The 23,487-nt window shown below is 38.8% G+C and overlaps 1 protein-coding gene across 1 annotated transcript; it reads left to right on the forward strand.

Annotated features, from left to right (window-relative positions):
* Nucleotides 1-1,446: 1,446 nt before the first annotated feature.
* On the forward strand, nt 1,447-21,610 carry LOC309958964 (signal transducer CD24-like; the record flags this gene model as incomplete). The annotated part of the gene is made up of 2 exons (XM_082835069.1): nt 1,447-1,582; nt 21,372-21,610. The coding sequence occupies 2 exons, from the start codon at nt 1,447-1,449 to the stop codon at nt 21,608-21,610; spliced, it is 375 nt and encodes a 124-aa protein (XP_082691195.1).
* Between the last annotated feature and the right edge of the window lie 1,877 nt (nt 21,611-23,487).

Below are 23,487 nucleotides of genomic sequence, written 5' to 3' on the forward strand. Positions count from 1 at the left end.
GATTTGTAAGAGGGATTTGAGATCTAGGTTTTATGTTAGATATGGATTTGAATTCTAGCTTTGTTACTTGCTGTGTGATATGAGGCTGGGCTGGGACCATCAGTCTACTGGAGAGGAGCTTAAGAGAACAAATGTTTTAAACAGTCTTATGTACAATTCCAACGCTACTAAAAATCATCCTTAGTTATGAATAAAGCAAGTTCCTAAAAATAGCTATTTGGTAGAGCTCTGTTAGATTTTTCTTTACCAAATCCTGAAAACTTTTGGATGCTAATATATACAGTCCTTGGTTCTGAATCTTTGCTCCCTGACAGCCCATTGGAGGGTTCTGTGGCTCTGGGGTTGCTTCAGCTCCTGTCTCTCCCCGTGCCAGGTCTTTCTTCCTCCTAGCTTCTGCTGAGCAAGAAACTGAGGTTAAGAGATATTGAACACTACATCTGAGGTCCACCACTTCTAATAACTGGTAGAGTATGGGACTCAAACCCAGGCCTACTGGGTCCAAAGGCAGTGGAATGAACATGCACTAAGCCATGTTGCCTCTTGGTAGCATCTTAAGGTTTGAGTTAGCAAAGGATGTTTTTGAGCTACTAGTAAGTTTGGGAAACATTTAGGTCCTGAAATAACATGCTGTGGCCTCTGGTCCTTATGCCAAGTCCTCTTCCTTAAACCCTCCATTATGGAAGTACTAAAAATTACCTGTTATATCTAACTACATGTTTACCAAGCATCATCTGTGGGTATGATGGGTACAATGATGAGTAAGATAGTTACAGGTCTTGTCTGCATGTAGCGCACTACAGACAACTATTACAAAGAAGACTCAAAAGGCCCATGGAATGGTGATATGATAGATGTACGTCTGTGATTTTTTTTGACATGAATACAAAACCAAGGGCTATTGACTTCAGGATCTTATCCCTTCTTGTCTCTGCAGAGGCCTTACTCAATCTACTATTCCAAAAAAACTTTTTTTTCTATCTACTGTCTCCTTTTCATCAGTATTTAAACATCCAAGTCTTTCCTCTCTAAATGAAATTGATCCCAGGAGAAACCCTCGTTCCATGATCTTGCATCTTCCTACAGCTCCCTGTTACATCACTCTTCCTTGATTCACAGCCACCTCTGGAGAGCACATCCTCACCCTGCTTCCTTGTCTTTGCTCAGTCTTCAGCTCACTCTGCGGTTGCTACTGGTTTACAGAAACAGTGGAAATAGTGTTGCACTTAAAGGATGCTTCCCAGGCTTAACCTTTCTCACTTCTTAGCATCACACAGTGCAGCTGAGCATGCTTTTATTCTTCTTGCTGATTTTCCTTTTCCAGTTATTGTCATCACTTCTCAGTCTTTCTGGTGGTTCTTTGTCTCTGGTTTTCCTTCAGGTATCACCCTAGAAATTCTCTCTCAGTACACTCTCTTTAGGCACCACCCAAACGTGTCTCCAGCATAGATGACTCACAACCGAGATCCAGGTCCACTTCTGCAACTGCCCATTGGTCGTCTCCATGTTAAACGAACTACCTTCAACCTTTGTTCTGCTTCTCTGTCCTCCGAAATCAATGAGTGGCATCCACATCTAAGAAATTGTGAGTCATCCTTTAATCCTTCCTCCCCTTTTCATCTCCTACTTTAAACCAATCACACATTTTACCTCCTGAATTTCTCACATCTCTCCCACCATCATTTCTTGCCTTTTTTTGTTTTAAAACAGACGCAGTCTCCTAAATGGTCTTCTGGCTACAAATATTGTTCCCAACCAAACTCATTTCCTCATAGCAGCTAGAGTTATTCTAAAGGGCAGTTGATCATGTTCCTGCTCTGCTGAAAACACTTGCATAGCTCCCTATAATCTTCAAGAGAAAAAGCAAGCTGTTTAACCTGACATGAAATCATTCATTGTCTACCCAGAGCTCCCTCTCCCTCTCATCTCTCATCATTCTGCTCCTGTGCACTCTGCACTGCAATCATATGAAGCTTATTTCTAGTTCTCAGCCCTGTTCTTCTTTCTCTTGCCCTTAGGCTTTTCTCTTTTGTAAAACTCATCTTTCCTCCCACGTACCATCACCTTGCTAACTCCTATTTACTCCTCAGCTTAGCTTTCACTTCCCCTGGAAGGATTCCCCTGACTCTTCCCCAGCCAGCTTGAGTTTAAATGACTCATCCATGTGTTTCTCCAGCTCCTAAACTACCTTGCTCAGTGCTATGAACTGAAATTGTGTGATTACCTGTGAGGAGAGGTGTGAGACTGTTGTGTCACACTCATCATTTCCCCCTTAGCATCTATCACAGTGTAGAAAGAATATTTAAGCTTTATATTTGCATTAAAACTGGTCAAATATTTCCATACAAACTTTTTTTAATAGAAAAAAAAAAGACTAATAAAAGAGTTCCTTAGCCAAGAGGAAATGTTTCTATATATTGCTGTCTGCCAGACATTATTACTTTCTGGCTACTGTCATTACATTCCCTTAGGTCCTCTCTTTACCCTCTTTCTTCTTCAACTCCCCCATAATTAGAGAAACATTTGATAAATTATAGGACAAACAAGCAAATCAATAGGTTTTTACATTCTCTGCCAGGGGACAATATTCTCTATCTTCATGATTTCACATGAGCAGTGTAGAGGTGTCAGCAGTCTGCAGAATCCCAGCTGCATTTTCTCTCTTTTATTTTGGAGATTTGGGGGCTCTAGGGCTTCTCCTCTGAGAAATGTCATTCCAGAAAGAACGAGATACCAAAAATGTCACAGGATTTGGTCTCCTGTGGCAATACCGAAGATTGCTTTGTGGATTAATTCTGTGTGTGTGTGTGTGTGGGGGGGGTCACATAATTGCAATTTCACATGAACATCCAAGAATTCAATCTTAAATATTTATGAATATGGTTAATATCTGCAACTCTAACTTCCCTCTAATTGCTAGCTGTAATTGTTAATAATTTTTACCCAGAACAGAACTTCCTAAAGGATTTTATATGGAAACTCGTCCTTTAAGATGTACATCTAGATGAAATTCCTGTATTCAAAAAACTTGAGGGCTGCATATTCTCTTTCCTCTTGGAGAGTCACAATATACATCAGCCTATTGCAGACTTTGTGATGTGTACAGCCATCTATTCAACTCAGAATTTTCCATGTGTGTGTAACCTCAGGACCATTTTTCTTTAAACTTGTTAATTTGCTCCAGAATGTAGTTTGGAAAATATTGATAAGACTCTTTTGGACTTTTTATTTCTGCTTTGCAACAGACCTTGTACTAACCAGATTTCTATATTTATTAGAAATTGTATAAAAAAGTAATAGCAATAATGGGTAATATTTACTGAGTATTACTGTGTCCCAGGCACTATTCTAAGTGCTTTACAGGTGCTAGTTCATTAATGTTTCCACCAATCCTATGAAATATAAGTTATTGTCACCCACATTATATAGACAAGAAAACTAAGGCAGAGAGAGGTAAAGTATCTTGTCTAAGGGCATACAGCTGGTAATTAGTGGAACTGAGATTCCAATGCAGGCAGTTAGGTTCAAAAGTCTGGAATTAGTACTATTCTTGGTGGTGTCCCTACTTTAGCTTCTTATACTAAATCTCCTGAACCTGACCCATGCACAGAGCCTGGCAAAAGGTAGGCTTTTTTTTTTTAACTGTTTTTCTTTTTATTGGAGTATAATTGCTTTACAATTGTTGTTAGTTTCTGCTGTATAACAAAGTGAATCAGCTATACATATACATATATCCCCATATCCCCTCCCTCTTGCGTCTCCCTCCCTCCCACCCTCCCTATCTTACCCCGCTAGGTGGACACAAAGCACCAAGCTGATCTTCCTGTGCTATGTGGCTGCTTCTCACTAGCTATCTATTCTACATTTGGTAGTGTATGTATGTCCATGCTACTCTCTCCGTTCGTCCCATCTTACCCTTCCCCATCCCCGTGTCCTCAAGTCCATTCTCTACATCTGCATCTTTATTCCTGTCCTGCCCCTAGTTTCTTCAGAACCCTTTCTTTTCTTTTTTTTTAGATTCCATATATATGTGTTAGCATATGGTATTTGTTTTTCTCTTTGTGACTTATTTCACTCTGTATGACAGACTCTAGGTCCATCCACCTCACTACAAATAACTCAATTTAACCCTCTTGCCCTCTTGGTGGGAATGTAAATTGGTACAGCCACTACGGAGAACAGTATGGAGGTTCCTTAAAAAGGTAGGCTTTTATAGATGTTTGATGCTACATGAATCATCTAGAGCTCTGTCTTTGATAAACAATCCAACTTTCATCCCATCTGTATCATTCCTAACAATATAGTTGCCTAGAATGGCTGAAACAATGACTCTTGCTTTTCCCTACCCTCTCCCAAGGCCAACTCTACTGGCTAGTTAAGGAGGCAGAGCAGGAATTATATTGTAGTAAGAAGCTAGCATATGGTGGGCATCTTCAAATGGTGTGTCACAACACAGCTTGAAAAACATGCTATAGTCATGGGTCACACAACAAACACAGACATCACAAAATAGGCTGCCAGAGGATGACAAATATTTGAATATAAATTAAAAGAAGCTTTGCAGACACAGCATAACAAAAAGCCCAATTAACAAAACTAACCATATGCTACTACCAGAATGGTTGGACACAGTGTAAGACACACATGAACATTAGATGCAAAGAAATCTCAGATGAAACAGCTTCAGCAGACAAACAGCAGACAGACAAACTGGAACTAGTGCCATACTGAGATGCTACAGTGATAAAAGAGCTTCCCCAGAGAGTCACTCTAAATGTTCCCCAATAAAATAGCTATTCAAGGTATACACACCCTGAAGCACTGAACAAATAGTCAAAGAAACTAAAGCAAAACAATAAGTTTTTCATTCTGTTTTATATTTTCTTCCACATTGAATTACCACAGATCTTGATTTATTTAGCAGCATTTTTAAGGGTATTATAAACTAGTGGTGAAGAGTATGAACTTTAGAACCAGACATGCTGGGTTTAAATCCTGGCTGTATAATGTGCTAAATGTGTGGTTTCTGCAGGATGGTCTGAGAATCAGTTACTATGTATGGAAATGGAGATACTAATACCTACTTCTTCATACTTTTGTTAAGATTAAAACTGATGAGGGCTTCCCTGGTGGCGCAGTGGTTGAGAGTCCGCCTGCCAATGCAGGGGACACGGGTTCGTGCCCCAGTCCAGGAAGATCCCACATGCCGTGGAGCGGCTGGGCCCGTGAGCCATGGCCGCTGAGCCTGCGCATCCGGAGCCTGTGCTCTGCAACGGGAGAAGCCACAACAGTGAGAGGCTCGCGTACCGGAAAAACAACAACAACAACAATAAAAAACCTGATGATATATGTAAAGGGCACAGCACAGTGTTTGGCACAGAGTAAACTTATACTCCATAATTAAGAGCCATTTCATTTATTTAAAGCTATACATATTTCAGGATGTAAATTGGAATTTACATTTTAAGTTGTTTCTTGTTTGGTTTAATCAAATAGAAGAAAATTCCGTCTTGGAGAATTCTGTCCTCGGCATTGTATTATTGCAATAATAGTGACAGTGATAGGTCATAAAACACTGTTCATTTGCTTTTTCATTTGTTCATTCTTTCTTCATTCATTCAACAGTCCCTTTAGGGTCAGGTGAACTGTCCTAGGTGCTGAAGAAATAAAGCTTCTCGAGACACACCATCCACCTTCAAGATACTCCTAGACTAGTGAGGGAGACAGCCAGAGAGGGACATAATTATAATAAATATAGTAAGTACTAAAATAGATGCATGTCTTGAACATTATGAGAGGGCTATTTATTTTGTCTGGGGTTTACTAAAGAGTCATTTGAACTTAGATATTGAAGGATCAATGGTGATTTCAGGAGGAAATAGGGATTTGGAGATGTATTAATCTGCTTATTCCACTTATTGAAACTATATTGGAAGAATGATAGACAATTCTTTTCTAGGACTATTCAACTAACTTCTAATTACTCTGCACAGGAAGAAAGAATTTCCTAATTTTTTAAACTTATTCCCCACCTCCCCGCCACCATAACTCCCTTATACCCTAGCCTCCATAGAGCACAGTTTTAAAATTGTAGTTGTTTAAGAAAGAATGTGTGCCTTTGAGGTTTTCTAGATTTGAGCTTGAACTTCCCTGATCCTGTCTAGATGTGGGATTTAGGGATGTTGTTTAATGTTTTTGAGCTTCAGTTTTCATCTGTAAAATTGGAAATGATGTATATCTTATTAGGTATGGACACTGTGGCCACAATTAGGTGAACCTCAAGAAAATTTAAAATAAAGTGATAAACTGTTCTTGGACAGTTATGAAATTAATATATAACATTTAAGAGCAGCATCCTATTAAAAACCAAAGCGGGGAGTCTCAAGAGGGAGTTTTCTTACTCAGGACACATTTCAGAATGATATGTGGTAGTGGTGAGGCTTTTCCAAGACTCCTATACTTTCCATCCTTCTATTAAAAAGCCTTTCCATCCTTTTAGAAATTATCATTGTAATGAGCCACTACTTCTTATGGAAGTAGGTCATATTTCAAGAGTGGTTGGTAAGAAGAAAAGAAAGGGGGACATTTTCTGAGTTAAGGAAGGAATATGTCCATTGGTAGGGCAGGTAGTCAGTTATAGTCTATTCCTAGAAAAATGGGAGTCATTAGATTAGCAGTGTCCACCCCAGACCTGTATAGGGGAAGTGCTCACTATAGTTATGTAAATACCCAGTCTGCTTTATAGTGACATTTGCTACAGTGAATTGATATGTTCTTGTTATTGTTTTTTTTTAGTCTTTTATGAGTGAGCAGACTCAGGCTGATCAGTTGTGGAACACTGACCCATCACATTCAGAACTATCGAGATGGAAGGCAAGGAATCTGCAATGTGGATAATTCATCCAGGCAGGTACCACATGTTAGTTTCTGCCTGGACAGTCATGCAGTCTTCCCATGTCACCTGCAATTTGCATATGCCCAGTTTGACATCTCCACTGGTATGTCAAATAAACATCTTAAATACAATATTCCTGAAACCAAACTCTTGGTTTTCCACTCCCATGTCAAACCTTCTATTCCATCTTCTCTATTTTAGTCAATGGAAGCTCAATTCTTATAGTTGCTTGGGTGAAAGACCTGCAGCCATCCAGGCCCCTTCTTTTTCTCTTACAATTTCTGGTGGTCATAGCCTAGGGTGCACCCCATGATTCTACCCCCTTGTATCCATATCCTTGTGAAATCCTTTACTCTTGAGTGTGAGTGGGAAATAACATGCTGTGGCCTCTGGGACCCACGATGTACTTCTATGCTATAGAATATGGCATACACAGTGCATGGGGTATAACACCCATGATTATGTTATGTTGTGTGGTAAAAGTCAAGAGATCAGATCCTTAAGAAGTTGACTTTGAGCTAATCAGAGGGGAGATTACCCTGGGTGGCCCTGACCTGGTTAGGCGAGCCTATTATTAGAGGACCTGGACGTTCCCTGAAGACAGAGAATTGTTCAAATAGCAGAGTCTTTCTTTATCTTTCTTGCTGGCTTTGGAGAGGCAGGATGCCATGAGTTCTACAGCTGCAAGGAAAGTAATTCTGCCTACACCCTGAGGAGGCTATAAAGTGGATCCTTCCCTTCTTGAGCTTTCAGATAGGGATGTCGCCTAGGTAACACTTGACCTCACCTTCGTGAGTCCCTGAAGACAGAACTTGTGTGAGCCATGCTTGGACTCCTGATGCACAGAAACTGCAGGATAACAAATGGCTGCTGCTTTAAGCTGCTAATATTGTGCTAATTTGTTGTGCAGCAATAGAAAAGTAATGCACACATCACATCCAGACCATCAGCAAATCTTGACAGTTACCTCTTCAACAGAGCCAGAATCTCATCACTTCTTTACCTGCTCACCCCTTCTTCTCTAATCAAAGCCACCAATGTTTTTTGTTTGGATGATCGTAACAGATTGCTAGTTGGTCTTCCTTCTTCTACCCTCACATCTCAACTGTTTTTTTTTTCTCCAAATAGCAGCCAGAGTTATCCATTTAAAACACAAAACATGTTATGCCCTACCCCTGTTCAAAATCTGCAAAGGATTGCTGTCCTGTTGGCCTTACCAAGATCCCCACCACATCCTGCTAGGCCTTATATGATCTTGTCACCAGCTACTACTCTGACTTCACCTCCTATCACTTTGCCCCTGCTTCTGTTTGTAATGCCACACTGGCCCCCTGTTTCTTAATTACATCAATGCCATTTGTATTGGACATAAGTGTGATTCTTTATGAATCTGCATTAGTAAGTAATCTCTTTGTACTGACTTTCAAAGAAAAAATATGTAAGGACACATACATATGAAAGTAGATTAAAGAATTTCAGTCAGGCTTTTTTTAAGGTTTCAAGAAACCAACACACATACACGTTAAACGGGGTATTTGGACTTATTGTAATGAAATAGTGAGAAGCAAATAAAACATGAACAGCCATACTTATAAACTTTAGGGGAAATGATATTGAACTAATTACTTAGAATTGCCTCCCTGTAATTTCTTCACCTATAAAATGGAGATTATGACAGTACCAACTGATTTAATTTTTGTGGGGAATAAAAGATTGAATTCATGTAGCAATCTCAGACCAGCATCTGGTATAAGGTAAACACACACACACACACACACACAAAACCCACCAGCCCTTTAAATTATTATTAATTAGGGTTAGAAGTAGTATTAGTCAGGAAAACAGAATAACTGAAAATATTATGAGAATGAGGTGCTTGCTGTAGCAATTAGGGCACATACAAATGTAGGAAGAACCGAGGAAGTGAAGGTCTGGATGAGGGAGCCAGGGAATCAGAGAAAGTCAGGGACCGAGACACTATGTACACGGGGCTGATCTGAGCCAGCGCTTTTCAGATAGTTTCTGGGGACTGGAAAAGTATAGCTCTTCCTGCTGGCTCTGCCGAAGTGCACAGGGGCAATAAAGCAGGCAGCTATGCCTTTACATTGTGGCTTCTCTTCAGCATTGCTGCTTGTGTGGAAACCCTGGAGCCCGAGGACTAAAGAGAAGGGAAGGCTCGCGGACCTGGTTTCTGAGTAATCTGGGCAACGGACCGCCAGACATACACCCTCTGCCCTTGCCTGTGCGCAGGCAGGATGGGCCCAGCTGGAGAGAATGGCACAGACGCCAGCGTATTCTCTGGCCTCCTTAGCAACCAGCATTTATTTTGTCCTGCTGTAAACTCGCTGTGTTGACTCCTGTTCTCACTGTCTGGCCCTCTCCTACCAGTTGCCACTACAGGCTGACTCTCTCCTTGTCTCGTGCTTCTGCTTATTTGTAACTTCTGTTCCCCCATGTCTTCTACTGACCGTCCCCCACGTATGTATCATTTAGCTTCTACCATAGCCACCACTGGATTCTTCTGCTATGTCTCATTCTTCCTGCCCAAGAGCATTTTTCGGTTGGTTTCGTAAATTGCAGTCATACCTTTAGAGCAAAGATTTAGCCTTAGGCCACCTTACGGCTCTCTCATCGGCCTATAGATTACCTGTCCTTGTTCCAGGCTCCCTGCCCTGGTCAAATCCACCTTGGCTGGGCTTCAAGTCATGGCATCCATGTGCAAATGACCATTCAGAAAGGCCTGGGTGAGTGACAGCAGTTAGGGTTCCCATAGCACAAGAGGTGTGGTTGGCAACTTCTATATTACACATGTTTTAGAAAACATGGGAAATGCTAGGTATTGTACAAAACACCTTGTATGCGTTATTTAATATGATACTCAAACCAACCTTGTGATGTAGATTTTATTAAAATGTTCACTTGTCTTTTGAGGGATAACTGAGCCTTACAGAGGTTAAGGTCACCTATCTGATATGGGGTGGAACTAGGATTGGAACTCTAGCAGTTGGCTTCTGTAATACACTCTGCTAATCTGAGCATGCCTGGTGGAAGCATGATTTTGATTGTCTTTTAAATAGGGTGTCTTAAATGTCTAAGATGGTTATATGCTGCATTGGAGCAGCTGAAAGTGGACTAGGGGAAATCACACCTTCAATAAAGTCCTTCACTGGGGCAAATAAAGCACTTGGGGCTGTTGATAAATTACTCTAGCATGCAATCCACGAACTGAAAAAGAGTGCACTAAACCTGAACCACAGCTCCCCTTAGGCACCTAAGTAACTATCTTTACTTCTTATTCTTAATTCTAATTTGAAAGTTAGGAAAAAAAAAGTAATGTAACCTCTCAGAATCCTCTTGCCTTAAGTAATTTTAAAAGCAGCTCAATTTCTCCTTCATGAAGAAATGACTATCATGTTATGATTCTATGTCTTATATCTGAATTGAAATTTTATTTGCTGGTCCCTCTGCGTACTATAGCACATACAGAGGGCAGCACAGCATGGCAACTCTGATACAAACGTGCTAGGAAGTGCTGGGGGTGGGTTAATGACAAAAAAAAGAGAGACAATGTTGTGCTACTTACCATATATGTAAATCCCATTGGTTTTCTTTTCCTTAAAATTTTTTTCCTTGTCTTTCCTCCACCAGCTCCTACTCCTCTAGGCTGTCACTTGTTATACGTGACCTGAATTATTCTACTGAAGAGGGAATGCTTTATCACTTTAAGAAAACCAAATGTTAGAAAAGACCTTCTTTCATTGCTATTCGAATGTACTTATCATTCGATAACTAGCCACCCCTCTAGACAAGGATTTCAAAACAGGAGTTATGACTTGCCAGAGCATTTCACAGATCCAGGCATTAGTGTTCACCCAGCTGAAAACTACAGGACTAAACATAATCCAATTAAGTAACAACAGTATATTTTGAATCAGTGCTGAACAGATGGTAAAGTATCCTCCATTCATTATTAATTAATGTTCACGCAGCAGCACAGAGAATGACTCTGGGTTACTGCTTCCTGAAGACAGAAACGGAACTTCCCCTCCCTTTCAAGTTTGTATCATCTTGTTGGTGAAAACCACCTTACAGGATCTGGAATAGTTTTATGAAATAAATCACCTTGGAAATGAGAACAGAAAGGGCTTCAGTAGATTTTATGACCTCAACAGATGATTTAAAAAATAAAGAGTCTAGAAATGATGAGTTTTCTTATTTTAGAAGAATTTAAAATTGCAGATGTATCTGCCTCCTGTCTCTACTCAGCATGCCAGAAGAGACACTGGAGGTTTTTCTCTTCTTTTAATATCACCTCTACATTTTTAATTTATGAATTCTTAGCTATACCTTGTAACTATTTTTTCTCTCTTGACCTCTACATAATATTGCCACACATATATGTAACATTTGAAGTTGGCAAAGTGATATTCAAGCACAGCGATCTCTCCTAAGGATTTTTGGACACCAGTGTTTCAGAGGATATCAACTTGGTTCACACTTTGTGGACTGGCTTGTCATCATGGCAATATTCCTCTCTGCCATATTAATTATAGAGGATACCCATGTCTCTCTTGAGTACTTCTTTGCTCATAATTATCTTGGAGAGTCATGATTTCAGTTGTGTTCCCATACGAAAATAAGAGCTATCCAAGTTTAGAAAAAAATTTCCTACTGATGGAAATAGTTCCCAAAATTGGTTTACTTATTTATTTTAAATAGCATTCATCATCATGTGCATTTATTTTATGGATAAAATGACCACCAAATTAAGAATTCCACTTTTAGACTTATCCAACTTCTTCATTTTCTCGTTAAAAGCTATAAAAATTTTAACCATCTATGGTAGCTAGTTGCTTACTCAATACTCATGCTCATCTCTGCCTTAATGAACTCTTAATTTTGGAAGATGGCAACATATTTAGCTAAAATTCAACATTTTCTAACCCCTATTATAAAATAAGGATGGCCAGTGATATGTACGAACATGTCTTTAGGAGGTAGTTTTTGAGAATGTCTTTTAAAGAGGTTTATTCAGCTAGTCCCTGCCTGGAATGCCGGCACTGACTAGAGTTCCAGCAACCATCTTGTGACCATGAGGTAAACTTGAGGAGGGAAGCCACAGACTAATGAAAGCAGAACAGAAATATAAATGGAGCTTGGATTAAAATGACTGACAGTCCTGGACTGTTTATCTCTGATCTGCATATTAAATATGAGAAAATGAATCCCTTATTTTGCCAAAGCACTCTTTTCTTGGGTCAATTCTCTATCCTAACTGAAACAGACTGTCAGAACCAAGTAGGTCCTTACAGTGACCTACTGCTGGATCCAGCCCAACTGGATCTGGTTCCCTCTTCCACCCCCACCCCCAATACTTGTCTGACCTGTGTCCTACAACTCTCTCCTGCATACACTCTATTTCAGCCCCATGGCCTTTTTGCTGTATGCATCAGGTACACTCCAGCCTGCAGAGTTTTGCACTTACTCTTCACCTTACCTGGAGTTCTCTTGCCCTGAATGTTTGTCCAGCAAGTTCTTTCACATCCTCTAGGCTGTTACTCAAAAATCCTCTTTCCGGTAATTCTTTCCTAGTCACCGTTTCTATCACTTCAACATCCTGTCCCCTGACATTTTATATCTCCCTTCCCTTATTTAGTTTTCTCCCTTGCATGATCTAACACATGGTATATTTTGCTTTTAAGTTCATCTTATTGCCTGTTTGCCCCCTCCCTCCTCGGGATGTAAGCTCTAAGGGACAGATATGTTTGCTTATTTTATTACTAGAATAGAGCTGGGTACTAGGGGTGCACATACATTTTTGTTAAATAAATAAATGTGATAAAGAACTGGTTGAAGGAGGAAGATGTGGAGGGAAAATACTAAGGCTCAGATAATGGAGAGCCAGAAGCTGGTAATCCTTATTTGGTTTAAATAGCAGGGAATCGTGGCCAAATTTGTAAGCATAAGTAAAGAGGGAGATAATAAATATTTCCAAGAGCAAAAGAATAAAGAATGAAGCAAGGAAATGCAGAAAGATGAGGTGCAAAGAGCTCAGGTAGAGGGAACTGCTGTAGTCAAGGGAAGTGATGTGCTTTTCTTGAGAGCAGAAATGAAAATACCTAGAGATTGAATCCAGAGAGATTTTGTAATGGCTAGGATGGATATGGAAGAAACTCATATTGGACAGTCTCAACCTTCTAAGAAGAATAGGATTCAGGAAAATTTGTTGAGAGTGAGGGAGGGAGTAGAGGTGGAAGGATGGAGTGAGGGGGAAAATTTTATGATGTTAGAGACTGCAGGAAAGGGAAATAATACAGAACTGAAAGAAAATTGCTAGTGAATATTTCTGCAAGCTCAAGTTGAGATAGATAATGAGAACTTACAGTCAACTCTCCTGGCTTTGTTTCTTTTCTTTTAATTCTTTGCAGCTCAGAAGTGGGAGTAGGAAATAAACAACAACAGATGGTCAGCTTTCCCCAGGGTTGGTAAATGGTAAGGTGGACATGGCAGAAAGACAAGGTGGTTATGGTTGAGTAGGTCGTGGAAATGATTGAAAATGGGCCTACAAGGTAGAGAAGGAGAGGGATAGTATGTGGGTTGTGAAGGCAGGATATGCCCTAAAATCCCAGGGTGCTCCCTGACCATGGACTCTACCTTCACCCTCAACTGAAAGTAGATTTGGACTTTTGTTCCACTTGTACCTATATTGTACATGAAGTTTATGTTCAAAGATTCATAGCATTCTTTAACCATGTGCCATTTGGCCTGATGTAGAAATATGACCTAACAGAAAACCTCTAGGGCAAGTTTTATGTGCACACTTTCAGGTACTCATGCTGCGAAAGATGTAGAGCTATAAATGTAAACTCATATGCAGGGGAGGGGAAGTACTCCCCATTTCTGCTTGGTTTTAAGTGTGTGTCCTTCACATTAGCTGTCATTATTCCAGCTCTCCTTTTTGTTCACATGTTTCACACAATTGCAAAACAGAAAGATTGGGAGTTGGAAACTTGGGATCTGGAGTCTGTCATCTGAGATCAAATCCTGGTTCCAGCACTATCTAGCTGTGTGATCCAAAAGAGCAAGGCACTTAACTTCTCCCCAGGTCAATGCTGTCATCTGTGAGATGGGGTGTATACCACACAGGGTTGTTATGAGGATTGGTGAGATATATATACAGTACCTGAAATGGAATCTCGCATATGAAACGTTTATAATTAGCTATGATGATGGTGGTTGTGGTGATGGTGATGTTTAATTCAATAACTATAGGAAGTTACTGAAACTTCATAAAGAATACACCCATCATTTTCTTGAGGTGGAATAAGTGGGACTTGTATTCCCTGAACATAAGCAAGGTACAATTAATTATTAGAATTATAAACTTTGCAATTCTTTCATGAGGAGTACATTAAGTAAATTCCTGGCCTAAGGCTTTCTACATGGTACATTCAGAAAAAACAAACATAAACTTCTAAGAGACATCTAAATTGTTCCATGGTCTTTAAAAAATTCAGATAAAAAATACCGATTCTCAATTCTAATCACTATAGTTTCATTGTAGAAAAAGCAGGGAATAAATAAAGCAAAAATATGAAAATTAAAATACCCATAATTCCACTATCCATATAGTTATAAATAGCTATAAATAACCAAGGATATATTGACTCTTCTGAGCCCTTTTCCATGTATATACATCTCTCTCATCCAATTTAAAGGAATTTGTTACAAATATTAAGATGCCTAGAAATCCAGGACAGGGCAACTAGAGAGAAACAAATGCTGATGGTCACACTCATTAAGAATTTGCACATGGAAGGGGAAAAAACACACCAGAAGAATTCCTAAAGAATATTGAATCCAGAATGAAGAGGAGAAGGATGTTCAGTCCTTACATAAATTTTCTCTATTACTCTTTTTTCCTTTCTCATGTCTGAATATTGCTTGGTTTTGCTGTATAGTTTGAGGGTTTAGGGAAGATTTTTAGGATGGATGGAAGCTAACATGGTATTCAAAAATTATAAAGAGCCTGGTTGGAGTGGGTTGTGGTTTTCTCTTCAGTCTGTAATGTAAATATTGGGTTGGCCAAAAAGTTCGTTTGGGTTTTCCATGTATTGGTTATGGAAAAACCCGAACGAAATTTTTGGTCAATCCAATATCAACAATTCAACTTGAATGGATAAATATCATGACTTTTTAAGTGGATAGGGATGAGGGAAATCAGCTGTAGTAGACTATTCATATTACATAGAAGTCAATAAAACCAGAGCTGTCAAATCCTGTATCTACAATGATTTGCTAGGGCATCTACCTAATTTTCTATCTGAAAGACATGATATGATTCTGAGTCTATGGGACCTATGCTACAACTATATAAGTTGTGGGTAACGGGTAGCAATGCAAAATAATTCTTGTCTATAGACATGCAAGTGAATTCTGTAACTTTCTAACATTAACTTCTTGAACTGGTTGGGACCCTTCATGTTTCCTGATTAATGAGTTAAATACAATCTGTAACAAGTGTTCATTTGTATATGTGTATGAGAGTCATAATTTTATATTTATTTTTTCTTTTGTTAAAAAATTATCTTTTGCCCAGTTTTTTCTCTGCAGTAACAATCCAAGGCAAGTGCTGTTTTCGAGGGGCTCTCTTCCTGATATGGCCTCTTCTTGATATGCAGAGGTTGACATAAATCCTCATAATTTTATTTTAATTGCTTTTTTATATCTTTATTGGAGATCAAATTGCTTTACAATGTTGTGTTAGTTTCTGCTGTACAACAAAATGAATCATCTATACATATACATATATCCCCATATCCCCTCCCTCTTGAGCCTCCCTCCCACTGTCCCTATCCCATCCCTCTAGGTGGTCACAAACCACTGAGCTGATCTCCCTGTGCTATGCGGCTGCTTCCCTCTAGCCATCCATTTTACATTTGATAGTGTATAAATGTCAGTGCTACTCTCTCACTTCATCCCATCTTCCCGTTCCCCCACATGACCTCAAGTCCATTCTCTATGTCTGTATCTTTATTCCTGCCCTGCCACTATATTTAAAAGTTACAGATTCTTGACATTTGGAACATGCAGTTAAAATGCCTCGTGATTTTCCTGCAGTCCTATAAAATTTTCCCAACCATTTTCTTTTGGTTGGCTTTTTTCAGCAGGGTAAGTGTCTTAGCTCCAACTGCAAAATACCAATAGACTGGGTGGCTTAAACAACAAATATTTATTTCTCCTAGTTTTGGAGGCTGGAAGTGTGAGATCAGGGTGCCAGATTCTGGTGAGGACCCTCTCCCTAGCTTGTAGATAGCCACCTTCCCACTGTATGCACACAAGGCTGAGAGAGAGCTGTTGTCTCTTCATCTCCTTATATGGGCACCAATCCCATCATGGGGGCTCCACCTCCATGACCTTGTACCAATCCAATTGCCTTCCAAAGACCCCACTTCTAAATACTATAACACTAAGGATTAGGGCCCCAACATATGAATTTTGGGGGGACACATTATGTAAGGAAGCCAAATATATCCATTGGGTATATATCTCATTCTCAAAGATCTCTATAATTAGAGACTTAAATTTCCCCTTGACCCAGGAGTAGTTTAGGAGATTTTTGGTTGTATTATATTCATTTTTTTTTTTTTTTTTTTTTTTTTTTTTTGCGGTACGCGGGCCTCTTGCTGTTGTGGCCTCTCCCGGTGCGGAGCACAGGCTCCGGACGCGCAGGCTCAGCGGCCATGGCTCACGGGCCCAGCCGCTCCGCGGCATGTGGGATCTTCCCAGACCGGGGCACGAACCCATGTCCCCTGCATCGGCAGGCGGACTCTCAACCACTGTGCCACCAGGGAAGCCCTGTATTATATTCATTTAAAAATTATTTTTGTCTTCTGAGTTTTCATATGTATTTGTTTTAAATTACTAATGCATTGTGACTTAGAAAATGTTCTGTTGGTGGGAACGTATTGTGAATTTCTTTACAGTCGTAAATACAATCATTTTAAGTAGTTTTTAGCCAGATGAAACCAATACGTCATTGATAGGTTATAAAATATATTGTTATGTATTTCAAGCATTTAAATAGTATTTCTCAAGTGTCCCTATCTCTACCTTATCGAATTAATCATCCCACATATTTGAGTTCAGCTCTTTCTGTCTTCTCTTTCTAGATTGGTTGATTGGTGTTTATTTGAAGGAACTGGCTTAAATGTGATTTTGCAGTTGGTAAGTCCAAAATCTGTAGGGAAGAAAAGCAGACTGAAAATCCAGGTAGGAGTTATGTCGTAGCCTTTAGTCCAAAATCTGCAGGGCAGGCTAGGAGTTTGGGAACTCAAGCAGGGTTTCTATGTTACAGTTTTGAGTCAGAATTCCTTCTTCTTTGGAAACTTCAGTTTTCGCACTTAAAGCCTTCAACTGATTGGTTGAAGGTCGCTGCTTTACTTAAAGTCAGCTGATTGTAAATGTAAATCACAGCTATAAAATACCTTCAGAGCAACATCTAGCCTAATGTTTGACCAAACAACTGGGCACCATAGCTTAACCAAGCTGACACATAAAGTTAACCAGCACGCTTCCCCAACTAGGATGGCACCCTTTGTGAAATGCTTTCTGACTACTTTATCTTCCGTACATTGAGAGCAATGTGTTAAGACATTATGAAAATTGTACTTTTTTTTTTTACTATGTACCATATATTTATACTTTTATGAACAGTATGCTATGGTATTTTATGTGGATGTGGTTAGTCTCTGCTTCTTTGTCTATTCTGTGATATTAATAAGTGAACTCTGGTTCCCTTGGAGCCTATATTTCTTCTCTGTTCCCTTCTCACATCTATGCTTTACTATGCCATCACTGGAGGCTCTGCAGAAATCCAGACAAGGACTTTGGAAACTCAAGGCTTCGTTAGGCTTCTAGCTTGAGCTGTGGGCTCCTGTCCAGTTTCACCAGGAGTTTTGCTTTGGGAGGGTATTAGTCAGTGGTCTACTATTAATAAAATGCCTTTCATTTCTACTTTTCCTATTAATCATCCTCAGCCTCCGTGAAAAATCCAAATAGAAGAATTCTTAGCTTCCTGGTATAAATATCTTCAAATACCTCCAAACCAAACCCAGGTTCCTAATGACCCATCTCATTCCTAAGTCCACATAAGTCCCTTGAATGTGTAGTTGATTAGGATCTTTTTCTTTTTACTGTAATGTGTATAAAGCTCTTATTACAGTACTTGAAGCATAGTTAGTGCTTAATAAATTTTTCAATAATTATTACTTCATCCTTAAACACAATAAATTAAAATATCATTTAGCTCTTGAAACAATTACTATATACCTTATCCCTTCATATAATGACTGTGTTGGAATTCAGGCTATGCAGTGTCTTAGATGTCTCTAGTTACCCGAGGGTCACCCACTGATGGAGTGAAATCACTTAAATAAGGTCACCCCTGGAGAGGATTTAGGATTATGCACCTTTAAGAGTCTTTTCAATGTTGCCACTTTGCTTTGGTTGCACTTTTGATCACACATCGTTAGATGTTCCACTGCTTACCACACAAACTTCTTGCTTGTTAAACCAATGATCAACCAAGTTCAAGTTACTTTGATGACTCTAAGTAGGTTACAGCAAGAGAAGAAAATAAAATACATCTCTAAAATATGACACAAGGGAAAAAAGTAAAAAGATGCTGAAATGTATGACTGTTTCATGGATATCAAGCTATTTACAAGTTTTGAAAACAATGCTAATGAAAATTATCGTGCTTTACATTGATATAGAACAATTTCTAACATTTATTTTGTTTCACAATTTTCATAATATCCTTGCAACTATTTAACTATGTATCATACATTTCTATTTTTGTGAATGTTATCCTATGATATTTTATGTGGGTGTGGCTCACCTCTGCTACATTTACAAGTAAATGATGAAAAGCAATGGGAAATACCTTTTAAAGCCTTGATGTGAAAAGGGATAGTAATAAAAGTATAAATTTGAGGCTGCTATGTTTACTGATAGAATAATCCTAGATTCAAGATGAAACAAATATTTTTGTTCATTGCAGCCTTTCAAATGAATTAGAAAAAAAAGATTTCAGAATTCCTCAGGAAAAGACAGATAATACACTAAATGTGACTTGTATCCACCCAAAAATATAAAGGGAGTTTAAATAAAATTTTCATAGCCTGAGCCAATACAGCCTCATTCACAAAATAAGTTATACTTTTCATGTGTGATTTAATCAGATACCAGAGTTTAAGGTATCTCATATTATCAAGACTTTATTTTACTTGTGGTGAGACATAATGTCAGTAACAATGTTTTATGGTACTATGAAACATGCAAATTCTTTCTCTTTTTTTCCCCTCCAATTTATTTGCCATCTCAAATCAGGCAACTTTTGAGTGAAGGTTTGGGGTAATGTTATCTGCAACAGCCTTGGACGTTTCCTTTCATCCTGGGATCACTCACTTTAATAAAAATGTTAACTTACCTTTGCATCACTCCTTAAAAAGTATTAAGTACTTCATGTGATTTGTCTGGCTTGGTCTGCAGAAGAATCCTAGAAGGTAGGCTTGGCATGTTTATATAGGACAGTGCAGCATGGTGGCCAATGGCACAGATGTTGGTTCCAAAGTCCCTGGGTTCGAACCCTCCTTTTGTCCTCATTCCTTCGGCATGTGATCACTGGCAAGTAGCCCAACCTGTTTCCTCACCTAGAAGGAGAGGACAGCCACCTCACAGTGGTAAGAATTGAGTTGATAGATGTGAGTTGCTTGGAGCGCCCCCTGGCCATAGCAGTCATGACTCCAGCCCCTTCTGTCCTTATTTTACCCAGGAGTAAAGCCTTGCTCAGAGAGGTTATGTGCCTTTTTAGAGAACCGTTTTTCCTTTCCTTTTTGGAAAGTGAATTCTTCATTGAGAAACAAAGAGAAAGGGGCTGATCAGTGCAACAAAGAACAATGAAAAATTAACTGTGAAGTTTGCCATTTTCAAGAATCATTTGTTTAAGAAAAGCCTTCTACCTTGTTTATTTCTGGAATAATCTGCCTTCAGGGGCAGGTAATCACAAAAGAGCTAGTATTTAAATATGCTACAAAAAAAGAAAGCCGCTTTTCATTTTCTATGTATGATATCAAAAGACCTTTCTTAACAATGGATTATTTCTGTGATGACAAGTGTATTTAATACGTTTAGATATATTTCTAATGTTTTATTCTTCACTTGGTGGCTACTAGTTGATGTGGATCATATAAATGACTCACAGATACTTTTTTTCATTTCAATTCAGGTATATACAGAATGTTATAGACTAAATGTTTGTTTTCCCTCAAAATTCATATGTTGAAATCCTAACCTGCATGCGCTCACCGGAATAACTTCACAACTATTCTATTTCACGGCATCCCTGTACATGCCAAGATCTTTCTTCTTTCTATGTGGATATTTGCTTTGACATAGTTGATCCCTCACAAGGATGATTTTTCTCTTTCTTCCTCCTCCCCCTTTCCTAACTCTATGCCAGGAGCCCCTGATTGTCTCCTTTGGGCTCCTGCATCAGCCACTGTCTTGGTTCTCATTTTGGCTTGGAATTGTATAGGGCTTTCCACATAACTATTGCAAGCACACCTATCCTTCCCCTTCAATCAGACTAAACTCCAGCTCCGTGAAGATCACATTTCATACAACCACTGTGTCACATGCTTGGGAATTATTACTTGGAAGAATACATTTCATCCAGGCCATCTCAAATGATCACGTAAAGAAAACAAGTGTTAATCAGGATAGCTCTAGCCTATAATCAATCTATTAACTACAACCAATCTTTTGACTTTAACCATCTAACCAATCACCTATCCAACTCTCCTTGGATGTCTGAAAGGCACTGAAAACTCTCATTTGACCCCCTGATTATGTCAAATCACTTGTCAGATGCTCTCATATTTCTACCTATTTTAAAGTTTTACTTTTTTTGTGTAATTATTTGCTTAATATCTGATTGTCTCACTGGATTACAGCAGATAATGACTGTTTGCACTCAGTATTGTATCCCATCAGAACAAAGGAACAAAGGAAGGAAGGCAGGAAGAAAGGAGGGCAAGCAGAAAGAAAAGAAAGAAATCTCCAGTTTACTGCTGAAGCTTCAATGGCTGTTAGTCCCCTTAGCAGTATGATTTGATGTTCCTTTGTAGACTGCACTAATATTTCCAAACAAAATTGCTTTTAAAATATAACATCAAGAGCAATTTACATTTCAAAAATTTTCCAGTTATTGAAAATGTTTTCAGTGGTGTTACAAATGGTCTTGAAGCTTCCCCAAATGTTCTAGGCATTCGTAATGGGTGTCTGTGACTGTCTCCTAAAAACTGCTTATCTAGTTACCTCTAAACAAAGAGAAAAAAAAAGCCTGGAGAAGTAATTATCATGCTGTGTGTAAAATAAGTGCAGCAGTGAGACACACTGCGAACCGACGGAGCAGACCTGGGCAGGACGATGGTGGCCAGGCTCGGACTGGGGCTGCTGCTTCTGGCACTGCTCTTACCTACGCAGATTTATTCAAATCAAACAGCTGTTGTAACACCTTCAAGTAACTCCTCCCACCACACGTCAGCTGCCCCCAATCCAGCGAATGCCACCACCAAGGCAAGTGACGGTGCTCTGCAGTCAACAGCCAGTCTCTTGGTGACCTTGGTCTCCCTTCTACATCTCTACTGTTAAGAGACTTCGGACCAGGAAACATCTATACTTCCCCATCCTCTAAACCCAATTCAGATGGCATCCAGACATCCAGTGTGACAAGGGAAAAAAAAACAACAGGTCTTCATTGAATGAATCTACAAGTTCCACACCTTATTTTATTGACAGAAACTGTTGAGGATCCCAAATTTGATTGGTTTGAAGAGCATGTGAAGGGTTTGACTAGATGATGAATGCCAATATTAAATCTGCTGGAGTTTCCTGTACAAGATGAAGAGAGACAACCTGCAAAATTGGTTAAGAGATGATTTCCTTAAATGTGACTTAAGAAGTATGGATCCATAAAACTCCACCTTGAAAGTGAGAATAGATTTTATCTTACTTAGAGATAAAGAATGCTATGTGGAACAGAGATTCAGTTTTCATTTGGTTCATTAAATTTGTAAGGCCATAAAACAATGAGGTAAAACAGAAAGCTTCTGTGATTCTATTTATATGTACATTAGAAGGAACTTCCAGGTGTTACTGTAAAACCTCAATGTGTTGTTTCAGCAGTACTAATGTAATGCTGATGTACTCCAGAGAAAATTTTATGTTAAGCTATCACTGTTCTCTTGGGAAATGAACTCTTTCCCTTGGGGTTTGGGTTTGACATTGCATTTGAATTTTTATATAGTCATTGATATGTACCAGGGCAATGATGGATTGGAATCTACCCCAAATCCAAGCATAATGAGTACATTTCATTTACATACTTATCAACTATTCTTATTCAAAAAGAACAATAGAGTCATTTAGCTAAACAGATAAAGAGTAGAATTACATTGATCTCAACTAATTTCTAAATGCTTTTTATTTCTGCATATGTTGAATACTTTTTACAGCTTAAAAAATGATCTGTTTTGAAGGTAAAATTGACAAATCTTGAAATTAAAAAGGCAAATATGTGAAGGAGCTACACTATAACCAAATATATTTGGCAAGGGAAGGACCAGAAGCTTGCTTACATTAAATTCAGAAAAACTTTTATACTCTTTTCTGTAAATACTTCTTTTTAAACTGAATCGGAGTAGCCACATTTGGAACACTTTCTGTTATCATTCAATATTTTTAGATAGTTAGAACCTGGTCCTAAGCCTAAAGTGGGCTTGATTTTGGAAAGTAAATCTTTTCACAACTGCCTTGGTGCACAGAAACCTGTTTAAAAATAGACACTCCCTAAAGTCTTTTGTTCGCATGGTCACACACTGATGCTTAGATGTTCCAAAATCTAATATGACCGCAGTAGTCTTGATAACCAAAGTCATTTTTTTTCCATCTTTAGAAATCTACACTGGAACAACCATATCCAACAGATCTCAAGTTACTGTGTGTGTGAATGAACGTTCTCTTTTGTTTCATACCTGAATGCTGTACATCTGTTTTGGATTGTATATTGTGTATTTCTGCTTTGATTCATAGTAACTTCTCATGTTATGGAATTGATTTGCATTAAACACAAACTGTAAATAAAAAGAAATGGCTGTAAGAGCAAAAAAATAAGTGCAGCAAATAGCTCTATAAAATAATATTTTAAAAAGACTCTTTTTTTGTTTTGTTTTGTTTTGTTTTGTTTAATGTCCCAGAACCTTCCAACTGAAAATTAAAGTTGGTTAAAATTACTTCAGGACCAAGCCAAAATGCAGGAAAAAGAAAATGGGGTGCATTTACATCCTAAACCATAAAACATGCATAGAAATTAAAATCTCCTTCTGGTCTATGATGAGACAGGATCCTCCCAGGGAGACCCTCAAACAGAAGGCTTACCCAGGTCTGTTGGAAACAATCTTCTAATTGTCACTGCCCAGAGTATCCAAAAACATTTATCTTGAAAGTTTTCTTCTAAATCTTGGGATCTC

This window comes from Leucopleurus acutus (assembly GCF_964270905.1).
Source record: "Leucopleurus acutus genome assembly, chromosome: 3".
In the NCBI taxonomy this organism is placed as follows: domain Eukaryota; kingdom Metazoa; phylum Chordata; class Mammalia; order Artiodactyla; family Delphinidae; genus Leucopleurus; species Leucopleurus acutus.